Consider the following 12,598-nt stretch of genomic DNA (forward strand, 5'->3'; position numbering starts at 1 on the left):
CAAGTAACTTCACCTACATATACATAAACAAGTGGTAAACAAACGTATTAAAATAGAAGTGGTGCAACAGAAGCCTGTCAGTCCACCGGGATCGAGTCCCTACAAAGTTCAGAAAGCAGAAACTCAATTTACTTAAGTTGGTTTCAACGAGTCGTCAACTAGAAAAAAATACGTTCATATTACTGTAAAAAGTATGTTGAGGCAAAACTGTCCCCACAGAATCCTGTCTAACACACATCGAGTGGACACCCCCCCCCTACAGTCAGTCAAACACACACCGCATGGAAGTCCCCCACCCCCCCTACAATCGTGTAAATGTCCCACCGTCGTGTGGACGTCCCCCCCTACAGTCAGTCAAACCTACATTGTGTGGACGACCCCCTACAGTCATGTGGACGCCCCCCCCCGCCCCCTCGCTGCCCTCCGGTGTATGAAAATAAATCCCGTTTCCGGCGCGTTACAAAAGTCGACTGAACGTAATGAAATCTGTAAACAGGAAGAAATAAAACCTTCAGGTCGTGAGAATAAAATCCTTCATCCGACTGGAGACCCTCCCGTCTGGGATATGTTGTTGGTTCTGACCCCGAGCTGCAGTCTGTTGAGTCCTGATTGGCTGGAAGCCATGACGACCCCCCCACCACCCCCTACATTCAATGGGCTGACCCGGACAGCCCCGTACCTAATAGAACCTACTAGAACTATTGATTATTGGAAGTTTAAAACATGCATTTATGTTAAAAAGATTCCCAAAGCTACACTATCCTATGAACAACCTGGACCCCGCCCACACAGTACCCGGCCCCTCCCCCCCACTTGTCCCTTTGTACACGCCCCTGATGGCAGGGCGGTTCCGCCGCCACCGCCGGTCTCAGGAGAATATCCGTATGGCCTGAGTGACGGGGGCGTGGCAGACGGGGCATCGGGGCGCCTCCTGCTGGCAGATGCGGTGGGCGCATTCCAAACAGAAGAGGTTGTGTCCGCAGGGGACGAGGGCCGCGATCACCTCGCTCTCCAGGCACACCGAGCAGTCCCGGCTGCCCTTCCTGCTGGTCCCAGAGGAGGAGGAGGATGAGGAGGAGGAGGAGGAAGAGGAGGAGGAGGCGGAGTCACACAGCACCCCTGGCAGGTGAGCGCCAGGTAGCGTCGCCACGGCGCCGGAGAATCCGGGGAAACTGAGTGGGCCCCCACCGGGGTCGCTGCGCACCTGCCGGGCCAGCGGGTGCTCGCCGGCGCCCCCGCCGTGATGGTGGGGGGGAGGCGACGACGCGGGCTGAGGGGTACGACTGTTGCCCCTCACGTTGGCGTTGTTGGAGGTGTTGGTGGAGAACACGGAGGGGGAGGTGGGCGTGCCCCCCTCGGTGGACCACAGGAGGCCGGGCGGAGCCCCTGTAGGGTCGAAGTCGGCGCAGTCGCCCCCGTACACAAAGCGGTTCCCGTTGGTGTTGCCATCCATGTTGTTGTTGTTATTGTTATTGTTGTTGTTGGGGCTGTAGCTGAGGGCGGGGCTGGGGGGGCTGTAGTCGGCCATGCGCGACCCCCCAGTCCCGAAGCAGGAGTCGCTGGAGGCGCTCCCCAGCGAGGACGACGAGTCGTTGCGGAAACTGGAGAAGGGTTTCCGGGCTGGCGTCGGGGTCGTCCCGTGGGGGGGCTCGACCCACGGGGCGGCGTCGAAGCCAACGTCGGTGCCGTTGGCGTGGAAGTCGTTGTGGTCCTGCGGCGGGGCGAGCCCCCCCGTCCTGACGGCGATGTGGGCCTGGATGTGGTCGCGCGCCCGCTCCACGTTCTCCGGCATGCCGCTCACCTCGAACACCGGCTCGCGCTCGCGGGAGGGGGTCACGATGTAGGTGTGCGTCTGCTGCTGGATGCGCTTGATGGTGGCCCCCTTGGGGCCCACCACCAGCCCCACCACGCGGTATGGCACCCGCACCTGGATGGTGGTCTGCCCCGGCAGGCTGGGGGGTCCGCCCCCCACGGTCAGGCTGCTGTTCTTGTTCCTGGAGGCCCGGATCAGGGAGAAGTGCTCCGCTGCGGAGATGATCTCCCTCCTCGCCATGGCGACGTCCTCCCTCCGCCCCGTCACCACGAACACAGGCTCCTCCCCCCGGACCGGTGTCTTGATGTAGGTGTTGGTCTTCGCTCGCAGGGCCTTGATCTTACAGCCTATAGGGGGGGGCAGAGGAGGGGTCAGTACAAAGAGCTCACAATGCTACATGCTACACTATTAGCCTGATGCTGCTCGAGAGAACTGATGATGCTGGTTACCATAGAAACAAACTCCAGCCACACCCACTCAAAGTCAAAGTCAGCTTTACCATAAGTGTACCATATATACAGTATACACGACATACAGCACAGATGAAATTGCAGTTGTCTCTGACCCACGGTAAACAGGCAGTAGAACAGGCAGTAGAACAGGCAGTAGAACAGGCAGTACAACACAGGCAGTACAACAGGCAGTACAACAGGCAGTACAACAGGCAGTACAACACAGGCAGTACAACACAGGCAGTACAACAGGCAGTACAACACAGGCAGTACAACAGGCAGTACAACAGGCAGTACAACAGGCAGTACAACAGGCAGTACAACAGGCAGTACAACACAGGCAGGACAACACAGGCAGTACAACACAGGCAGTACAACAGGCAGTACAACAGGCAGTACGACACAGGCAGTACAACACAGGCAGTACAACATAGGCAGTACAACACAGGCAGTACAACAGGCAGTACAACACAGGCAGTACAACAGGCAGTACAACACAGGCAGTACAACACAGGCAGTACAACACAGGCAGTACAACAGGCAGTACAACAGGCAGTACAACAGGCAGTACAACACAGGCAGGACAACACAGGCAGTACAACACAGGCAGGACAACAGGCAGTACAACACAGGCAGTACAACACAGGCAGAATAACACAGGCAGTACAACAGGCAGTACAACAGGCAGTACAACAGGCAGTACAACACAGGCAGTACAACAGGCAGTACAACACTCCACCTAAACCACCAGGACAGGAATAACCCTGCCCTCCTCTGCCAATTACACCACTTCCCACCTGGAGCCACACCCCGTCCTGACACACACACACACACACACACACACACACACACACACACACACACACACACACACACACACACACACACACACACACAACCTCCTTGTGAAAAGGGGGGCAGCTGAGGAAACAGCCTCAGAAGGACATCAGGCATGACGTCACCAGAACCGGACCGGGCCAGGTTCCGGTTCCGGTCCAGCCCCACGTGTGCTGCTGAGCATGAACTGGGTCGGTGTGATCCCACGTGACCCCAGACGGTTCTAATCCACACTGATGAGCTGGAGCAGGTTGTCTGGTCGGGTTCCTGTCTGAATGGAGGTCAGTGGGTCCCTGGGGGGGGGGGGGGGGCACAGATCCGAACCAGAACCAGAACCAGAACCAGAGGACATCATCACCGCCCCGCTCCCGGTCATGAGGGAACCACTGATGTGGGTTACCGAACTGCGTGACCTACATCTAAGCAGGAACAAGACACGGACCCCCCCCCCCCCCAACTACCCCCCCCTTCCAACGGGGGTGGGATGAAAGCTCCAGACGCGCCTTCAGCTCCTCAGAACCGGGTTTTACCGCAGTCCGGAACCGAGCTCGGTTCTGACCCCCCCCCCCCCCCACACACACACACACACACACCTTCACCCCCCCAGAGACACAGACGGCGTGCGGCTACGTGACCAGACGGGGACAAAGTTCACGTCCTGAGAAGTCCGGTCCCGGTCCCGGTCCGGACGCGTCTTTGGTCGGTCCGGTCCAGGTTACACACACACACACACACACACACACACACACACACACACACACACACACACACACGGAGGACACACACCCTGTCTGCCGACGATCTCCGCCACATGCTCGGAGCTCGGTACCGGGACGCACTCCGTCATGTTGACGCTCCTCCTCCGGGGCTCGTCCGGCGGGGGCTCGTCGCCCCCCAGGCCGAGCAGCAGCAGCTGGTCCAGGGCGAGCTGCAGGGCGCGCTGCTCGTCCAGCGGCCCCCCCGGGGCGCCGCCGTCCGCGAACAGCGAGCTGGGCATGGCTGCGGCGGGACCGGGACCGGAGAGGGGGAGCAGGGAGACACCGGAGCCGGGTGGGTCGGTGAGGCCGCGGATGGACCGGGTTCCGTGGGTTCCTGGTCCTGCCCGTCCCGGTAGATGTCCCCCCGATGCCCGCAGGTCCTCCGCTGCTTGTGAGCGCTCCCTCCGAGAGCCAGACACGCAGACTGGGTGACGTCACCGCCTGGGCGGGGCGTTGCGGCGCAGTGGCCTCGTTTGCATATTCGCCAGATAATTGGTTCGAGCGGTGAGGATGGGGCGTGGCTAAATGACAAGACCGCCCCTTTGACCGAGATGCTGTGTGTGTGTGTGTGTGTGTGTGTGTGTGTGTGTGTGTGTGTGTGTGTGTGTGTGTGTGTGTGTGTGTGTGTGTGTGTGTGTGTGTGTGTGTGCAGACATGTGGGGACATGTCCCTGTCCGGGTGTGCCTGCAGTGAGACCCCCAGGGGCTCTGTCCCCAGGGGGCCACAGAGGACCCAAGCGACCCACCCCAGGACAAACCTGAGTAACCCCCCCAAGACAGACCCGTGTGACCCCCCCCCCACCAGGACAGATCTGAGTGACCCCCACAGGGCAGGACAGACCCGAGTGTGGGACGTCCCTCAGCCCAGCTTCGTTTTTCTCCTCATCCGCCTCCTTCATCTAAAGCCCCGCCCCCTTCAGTCCAGACCACACCCCCAACAGAGCTGCTGGTTCCCTCCCCCAAATCCCCCCCACGCAGTACTTTACTGTACTCTACAGTAAAGTAACAGATTACTGACTGAACCCCCCCACACTAGATGTTTGATTGTAAAAAATTCACTGTTTTGTGTTCTGACAAATAAAAAGAGTCGGAGTTTAAAGCCCCGCCCACACAAAAAGGAGGGGGCGACAGAGAGGCGGGGTTCACCCTGGATGAGACAGGCTGCTGGTTCAGGTTCAGGTTCAGGTTTAGGTTCAGGTTCAGGTTCAGGTTTAGGTTCAGGTTCAGGTTCAGGCTCTGGTTCAGGTTCAGGTTCTGGACTGACCCGGGTCAGCCAGACAGTCGCTGGCGTTTGTTGTTTGCTGTCTGGCATTAGCTAGGCATGTCGTTAGTTTAGCGGTGATTAGCGTGGCGTTAGCTTAGCGGTGATTAGCATGGCGTTAGCTTAGCGGTGATTAGCATCTCGTTTAACGAGGGAGGAGCAGCTTAGCGACTCTGACCTGGGGGGGGGGCAGACACACGGCTCAGGGAGGGGCCTGCAGGCAGACATGGGGGTCAGAGGATGAGAGCAGTCTGTCTGGACGCCGCTGACCCAGATCAACGCGTCTGGGGGGGGGGGGGGCACCTTGGTCCTGGAACAAATGGGTTTGTCTGGTTACTGACCCCCCCAGCAGGAGGTTCCACTGGTAGTGGGGGTGTTGTAAAGGGAACAGCTCCTTCTTCAGACCGGTGGGGGCTCTTCTGGCTGCAGTGAGGACACGGACCAATCAGCTGCTCTGATTCATGCTCTAAAAGCGGTGCAGGAGAGATGCTGGAATCTGTCGGTCGATGCAGCCCCCCGCCCCCCCTCTTCTCCTCTCCCTCCTACGTCTCACCCCTCCTCTCTCCCCCATGCTATTTCCATGTCTTTCTTTCACCTTGCCCCCTCCCTCCCTCCCCCGCTCCGTCTGACACACTGAACTGAAGTGGCACTGCTTCCCAGCGCTGCGATTGGCTGCCTGCCAGATGCTGCCTGAGCAAAGCGGTGCAGCGGCAGGGCAGCTGGAGCCGCCGGCCCACAATGCACCACAGCGCACCACTTACCCACCCCCTCAAAGCCGCCACGTGGAACCACGACCCACTTCTTTGTCTTAGCTTCTGCGTCTCCAGTCATTAGCCGAGCAGCTAACCAACAAACACCCTCTGAACGGGGCACCAGGTGTGAACTACTAGTTATTTCTGTAAACTAGTCCACTGCGTTCAGACAGGTCGTCTGATTGGCCTGTTTAGACGGGTCATCTGATTGGCCGGTGGCTGATCGCTGCGTCCTCCCTCTAACTCTGGTGACATGATTTCCGGCATCAGCAGCAGTGACCCGCAGGCAACAAGCCACGCCCAGTTCAGGTGAGGATACCCTTCATCACGTCTTCATCATCACACACCGCCCTGCACACCGCTGGAAACAGGACACAGGGGTTAAATTCCTCTGGTTGGTGCTTCATCAACACTAAAATTCATTTTCTAGAAGCAGGATGTTGAAATTCCCTCCAGCACATCATTCACCAACTGAAGTATTGGTGGTGTTGTTGGACTCCAACCCCTTCCACAGGCCTTTCTGTGTCAACATGAGCTCATGGGTTCTGGCTGGCTTTGGGCGGGGCCGCCAGCCTGGCTGCAGACACGGAGGGATGGATGATCACTCTGATGTTCTATTACTGATGGAGACACAGGGAATGGGCTCCGAGCAAAGTTTTCCATGCTGGAAACCGGATCCTAATGGACTGGAGAATGGCACCGGTGGGTGAGATCCAGTCGGGCTGAGAGCAGAGGCAGCATCCATTAGCGTGTGATACATGCACATGTCAAGACCTTAATATGACCTGAAATCCCCAAGGAGAGATGTGATCAATGTGGTCCTGTGAGCTGGACAGATACCAGAAGGAATGTGATCACTAACACAGTCTCTACACAGAGGATTCACGTCTGAGCGCCCCACATGGTTCTGGACACACAGTCCTCCATCAGTGAATGAAGACTGACTTCCTGTTACCAGCAGGTGGCTCCAGCACGATTATTGTAACGTTGCCCAGACATTGAAATTTGCTGCGCCGGCTAAACCTCTGATGAAACGTGTGCAACACCAGGACACGTCTTTACCCAACATTCACTGGACTGAATTAGCCTCTCATCAAGCAGAGTTCTGCCAATCACAGCACAACAATGGAGTACAGCAAGATTTCAGTCATGTCATACGTATGTATGCAGTACAACCCAATGGGTTAGGGTTAGGGTTTACAACATCGTCTGCTCCGGATGACAGGACAGTTACTACTCTAATTTACTTTAATGTGTCATGACAGTAAAGATGATTTTAATCCAACCCATAACCCTAACCCCTAACCCTAACCTTAGACACACCAAAATGATTATTTCCAATTCAAACAGGACTTCAAACGTATGCCCTTCACACACCCCTCAAACTGGGAACATAACTTATCCCAAATGGACAAAAAAACCCAACACCTTTTGAAACTGCGTTCCTACAGTCCTCCAAAGGATGTCCCAGACAATCTTTCGGAAGAACCCAACATTATTAGACCGGCAGACAAAGGGTCCAAAACAGTCATTATGGACAGGCAACAATATTTACTGGAAGCCAACAGACAGCTTTCCGACACCAAACACTTCAGACCAAGAGCAGAGCATGCAACATGATACACCAACAAAACTCCAGGCCATCATACAGAGACTGTACCAGAAAACATTCATCACCTCAGAACAGAGGGACGATCTCTTTGGACCTCACCAATCTAGTTTCAGACTGCAACAGCACAACATCTCAAAATATATAGACTAGTTCCTGGGTCCCTTGTCCACCAGACACCCTAGCATTAAAGACACATACTGTTGTTAAATCTCTCTCTCCAGAAGTCCGCCATTTGTCTTCCACTAATCTGCTCTCAGGGTTTTCTAAGTTAACATAAAAATGTGTTGTTTTCATTTCATCCAAAGCAGAATTGGGTCAGATAAGGTAAATTAGCATCCCCCACACGCACTCACACACTCATACACACACACACACACCCAGATGACACATGCAGCATGCCTGCGAGCACAGAGACGAGCAAACCCAGAGGAGACTGACGAGATTGTGGAAAACAAAAGGTGAGGTGAGGGAAGGCGGTGAATCATCTCTGATGGTGTTGGGTGTCCTCGCTCCATCTCTGCACAGACGCCTGGCAGGACAGCGAGCAGAGCTGCGATGCTTGTTTCCATCCACTCCAGCCTGTATTGATTGGCTGTTTGGACCTCAGCCAAGGCCCTGAGGCTCCAGCCCCCCAGGAAGGGAGACGGACTGGAGCTGAAAGGTTCTGGTCATGTGGTCTGGCTGCCATCTGATCAGCTATCAGGGCTGAACTAACATCACTCCGGGCCTCCTCTATCAAATCACATACTTATTTATAAAGAATAGAGGTCAGCTGAAGGTCAAGACGATCATTTGCATGAAGTCATCCCTTTTTGAAGTTGGAGTAATTAAAGGATACAGAGATGGAATCTGCAGAAGAAAGGCGCTCTATGTTGAAAGTGATGGCACTCGAAGATATTCAGTGTTAAGTGAAACAAGTCCGTTCAGCAACAGACCAATTACAGCCACTGTCAGCAGTGAAACAGGCCTAAACTGCAGTGAAGGCACTTAAATATACACAGACCAGGATGCTAAATTAGGTTCAGGTGAAAGTAATGATCAGCACATTGAATGGGAGTGAAAACTGGGAAATACTAAACATTGATTGGTTGAACATTAAACGAGGCAATCACTGAAAACCAGGTCTAAGGGATCCAGAATGTGACAGCAATATGCCTAGAATGAAAACCGACAAAACAAAGCATGGCACATTACAAATGTGACAGACACAGATCATCACATTGGGTGCAACTGATTTTGATGTGTTGAGAACAGTTCAGAGAGAAGACAATGGTTCGGGTTTCAATCTCCAATAAAATGTTTGCTGATTATCTAACTCTCTATCAGGAACACTCCACTTTCATTCCCTCATCTGTGATGATGCTGTGAAGGGATGGGCTCGTAAATCATTAAATTCATTTCAGATACGTAGATCTGGGGTGTAAGGTCAGGAATGGAATCACAAGAAGGGTCATTGACCTCTGCAAAGCGAACATGTGTACACCATCAGAAGTGGTGCAGAGATAACACGGAGATATCTTCATCAATGAGGTCCCTGGTGAAGAGTGGAGGAATGGGGGGTGGACTTTATCATCTTTCTTTTCCTCTTGCCCTCTATTATTTCTGAAATCTGTGGCTGGATATGAATAGAATTACTGAACACTGCAGTCAATACTGTGAGCCTGAGGCACCCCTACCCCAACTACCCACCCCGTCTGTGTGCACTTCCCACCCACTCATACACCCACATGCTCCCAGAGTGCCCTACATCATCCACTCAAACTAGAAGTCCAGGCTCTATTCCTTCTCTGGAGGATGTAGGCTTTGACACCCAGCAGCCCCCCCCAGCACTGATATATTTACACCCTATGTTTGTGTCTATGTGGAAATCATCGTTCAGAAAATGATTGCTGATGTTCTCCTCATCTATTGGTCCAGAAGGCCTTTGCTTAACAGAGAAACTTTTCATTCCAGAGGCATAACACTTTAAGGTGGTCCCATTCTGAAAAACACATTTCGTCAGGTCTCTACATATACATAGTGGTCCTCCCTAACCCTACCAACTCCTAGAATCTGAAAAACAAACACTTCCTGCATCAGTAAATATTTGAAATCCTTTGGACTTTATGGCTGAGGGAATCAAAACCATCCTTTTGGGCACAGCTCCTATTTTGACATAACAACGGGAGTGATTGATCTATCATGAGCCATATTGATTGATTGACATGCCCACCTCGATAAGAGCGTGGTCATCCCCGAGGTGGAGTGTTCAGGCTAAAGTAGCAGTGTGTGGTAATGACATGGCTCAGAGCTACACAATCAAAGTTCCTCACAAGCTGTTGAAGTCAGCCAGCATTTGACTAACTAGTTAACTCTGCTCTGGTCTGTGTATACAGTATGTAGCCTAGCTGTATCCTCAGATCATAGCGAACAAACACACACACACACACAGAGACACACATATACATTACACATTTTTAGCAGATCAGACTGGGTTAGCACTGTTTAACAGTGTTTCTAGCCAGCGATCTCTCATTGTCCGTGATGATTGTCTGGAAACACAGCTTTAATTACCTCCTGTCTGTAATAATGTTGTTGTCTCCACTGATTTCTGTCCGTTTGCAAACACTTTGTGTTTTTCTCCACAGATCCTCCGTGATGTTTACCTGCCGGTCTCGGTTTGATCAGCTGACACAATGGAGTAACGGAGTCACGATTGACTGAGTGAGAAAGCAGCTCCATGATTACTGTAGAAAAATTAACAGTTATATTATGAAAAATAAGACAAAAAAAATAAGAGAGAGGGGCGAAGGAAAGAAGTGACTGAGAGTTTAGGAGTCCTTGACTGAGGCCCCGTCCACATGATGCTGGAACTTTTTGAAAACGCAACTTTTTTGTTGCGTTTACGCCTTCCGTCCACACGACAACGCAGATATCTGGAACGAAAACGCAACTTTTTAAAAACGCTGGCCGAGGTGGATTTTTTAAAAAACGCTGGGTCTGCGTTGTTGGTGGACGGTGTATCTGCAACTTTTTAAAAACGATGACGTCTTGCCTGCGACGAAAACCTCTGTGACGTCATATTTATGGGCCCGTGTGTTGTGACAAAAAAAAACAAGGATTCCTATTGGATAAAATTTGACTCAATACTGCCACCACATGGTTTGGCATGCTTATAGCCGTCTTCGAAAACAGTGCGTTTACGTGTGGACGGAGATTTTTTTGAGAACGCTGTCGTGTGGACGCGAATCGTTTTCGATTCAGTTTGTTTTCTAGCAAGATGTTCTTGCAAGCAGACCTGGTATCAACCTCCATCCTACGTAATGATCAACTGCTCAGACCACACTCAAAGGTGGTCTAGGCTGAGTAGACCCTGATCCACATGGAAAGACCTCTTACTGGTATGAAGTCCAGTGAAGCAGCACAAAGCAGCAGACGGGCTGTTTAACGTTTGGTTCTCGCTGACCTCAATCAGATGTTGACTTCTATTAACCATCACAGTAACAGCTGTTGGTTAATAGTCTGACTCAGCACTAGACTGGTGACCACAAGATCACTGGACTCATCTACCACACAGTTCACACCCGATGCCACACCAAGGAGGGCTACCTTTACTACCTGATAACCTAAGCAACTACTAACTCAGCAGGTTTGTTCTTTAGGTTTTCAGTGGATCACACCATATGATCAGAGAACCAGGAGTGACCAGCCTGACCTAAGGTCTGCATCACAAGTTGTGTTTTAATCACTATCCAGAATCTGAAGGGCTGAAGATTCTTCTTCTTCTTGGAGCAATAAAACAAAAGAAGACAACCTGAAGTTAAATCACGTCTACTGAAGCCATCCATTCATGTCTCAATGGTATCAGAACTGAACTGATGTGACCCCATTCCTCTTTCAAACACCATATAAATATAACATATGCGTACAAATTAAATGCAATTATTCAAAAAAAATGCTGAAGAATTTAAGAGGATCTGGATTCAGAGCACATGAATCAGAACCTCAAGGGTACTCTGGGTAATTTCTAGCTCTTTAAAATGCAAATACAACTCCTACTTTGCATGCTAAAAAATATCTTCCTTATGCAATGGTCATTTCAATAGCACATTCTCTTCACTAGACAAAGAAGGCCAACACTTGCATAAATGTAGTTGTGTGGGCGGAGGAGAGCTCAGAGAGATTAAACCGTTTGAGAGACTGGGAACCGGCCTGGTGGGGATCAGGCAGCGTATCGCAACAGAAACAGTCAGTCAGATGGAAACGCTCTAAAAGGGTTAACACACACATCAGACACACACACACACACACACACACACACACAACAGGAAATAAGGACTGAACGGTTCCCGGTACAAACCTGGTTGATGTTTGTAGTCGCTGTCCATGAACACTTTTGAAATATTTACTACACAAAATACACAGACTGCTCGTGGACTTCCCATGATGCACCAAGCTTGTCTTTCTCTTCTTCTGCACACATCTACGTCTCATGTATGATTATCTCTACTTCCGCTGTTCTACATCATCATTGTTGTGTCGTCATTGTTGTCAACATCAGAACTGAAAATGGTGTTGCCTATGTGGGGGGGGTTGTCTCTGTGAGTTTAGTTCTACGGCCCGTTAGGGTTAGGGATTGGGTTAGTAGGGTTACGGTTAGTTGGGTTTGGGTTAGTAGGGTTAGGGATTGGGTTAGTAGGGTTACGGTTAGTTGGGTTTGGGTTAGTAGGGATAGGGATTGGGTTAGTAGGGTTAGGGATTGGGTTAGTAGGGTTAGGGTTTGGGTTAGTAGGGTTACGGTTAGTTGGGTTTAGGTTAGTAGGGTTAGGGTTAGCAGGGTTAGGGTTTGGGTTAGTAGGGTTAGGGATTGGGTTAGTAGGGTTAGGGATTGGGTTAGTAGGGTTACGGTTAGTTGGGTTTGGGTTAGGGTTAGTAGGGTTAGGGTTTGGGTTAGTAGGGTTAGGGATTGGGTTAGTAGGGTTACGGTTAGTTGGGTTAGTAGGGTTAGGAGGGTTTGGGTTAGTAGGGTTACAGTTAATTGGATTTGGGTTAGTAGGGTTACGGTTAGTTGGGTTTGGGTAAGGTTAGTTAGTAGGGTTAGGGTTAGTAGGGGTTGGGGTAGTAGGGTTAGGACT

The 12,598-nt window shown here is 51.8% G+C and overlaps 1 protein-coding gene across 1 annotated transcript; it reads right to left on the bottom strand.

Moving 5' to 3' along the window:
- Positions 1-404: 404 nt before the first annotated feature.
- Positions 405-4,321, bottom strand: mex3b (mex-3 RNA binding family member B). Its single transcript, XM_068314274.1, has 2 exons — positions 3,889-4,321; positions 405-2,160 (listed from the first exon to the last, which is right to left on the bottom strand). Exons 1-2 carry the CDS (start codon positions 4,097-4,099, stop codon positions 869-871), a joined length of 1,503 nt encoding a protein of 500 aa, XP_068170375.1. The 5' UTR covers positions 4,100-4,321; the 3' UTR covers positions 405-868.
- Positions 4,322-12,598: the final 8,277 nt, after the last annotated feature.

Source organism: Antennarius striatus, chromosome 1 (genome assembly GCF_040054535.1).
Source record: "Antennarius striatus isolate MH-2024 chromosome 1, ASM4005453v1, whole genome shotgun sequence".
NCBI classification, from domain to species: Eukaryota; Metazoa; Chordata; class Actinopteri; order Lophiiformes; family Antennariidae; genus Antennarius; species Antennarius striatus.

Coding starts and splice junctions, on each gene's coding strand:
- mex3b (XM_068314274.1), bottom strand. CDS start 4,099: ATGCCCAGCTCGCTGTTCGCGGACGGCGGCGCCCCGGGGGGGCCGCTG. Junction 2,161..3,888: donor GGAGATCGTCGGCAGACAGG/GTGTGTGTCCTC, acceptor CCCCCCCTATAG/GCTGTAAGATCAAGGCCCTG.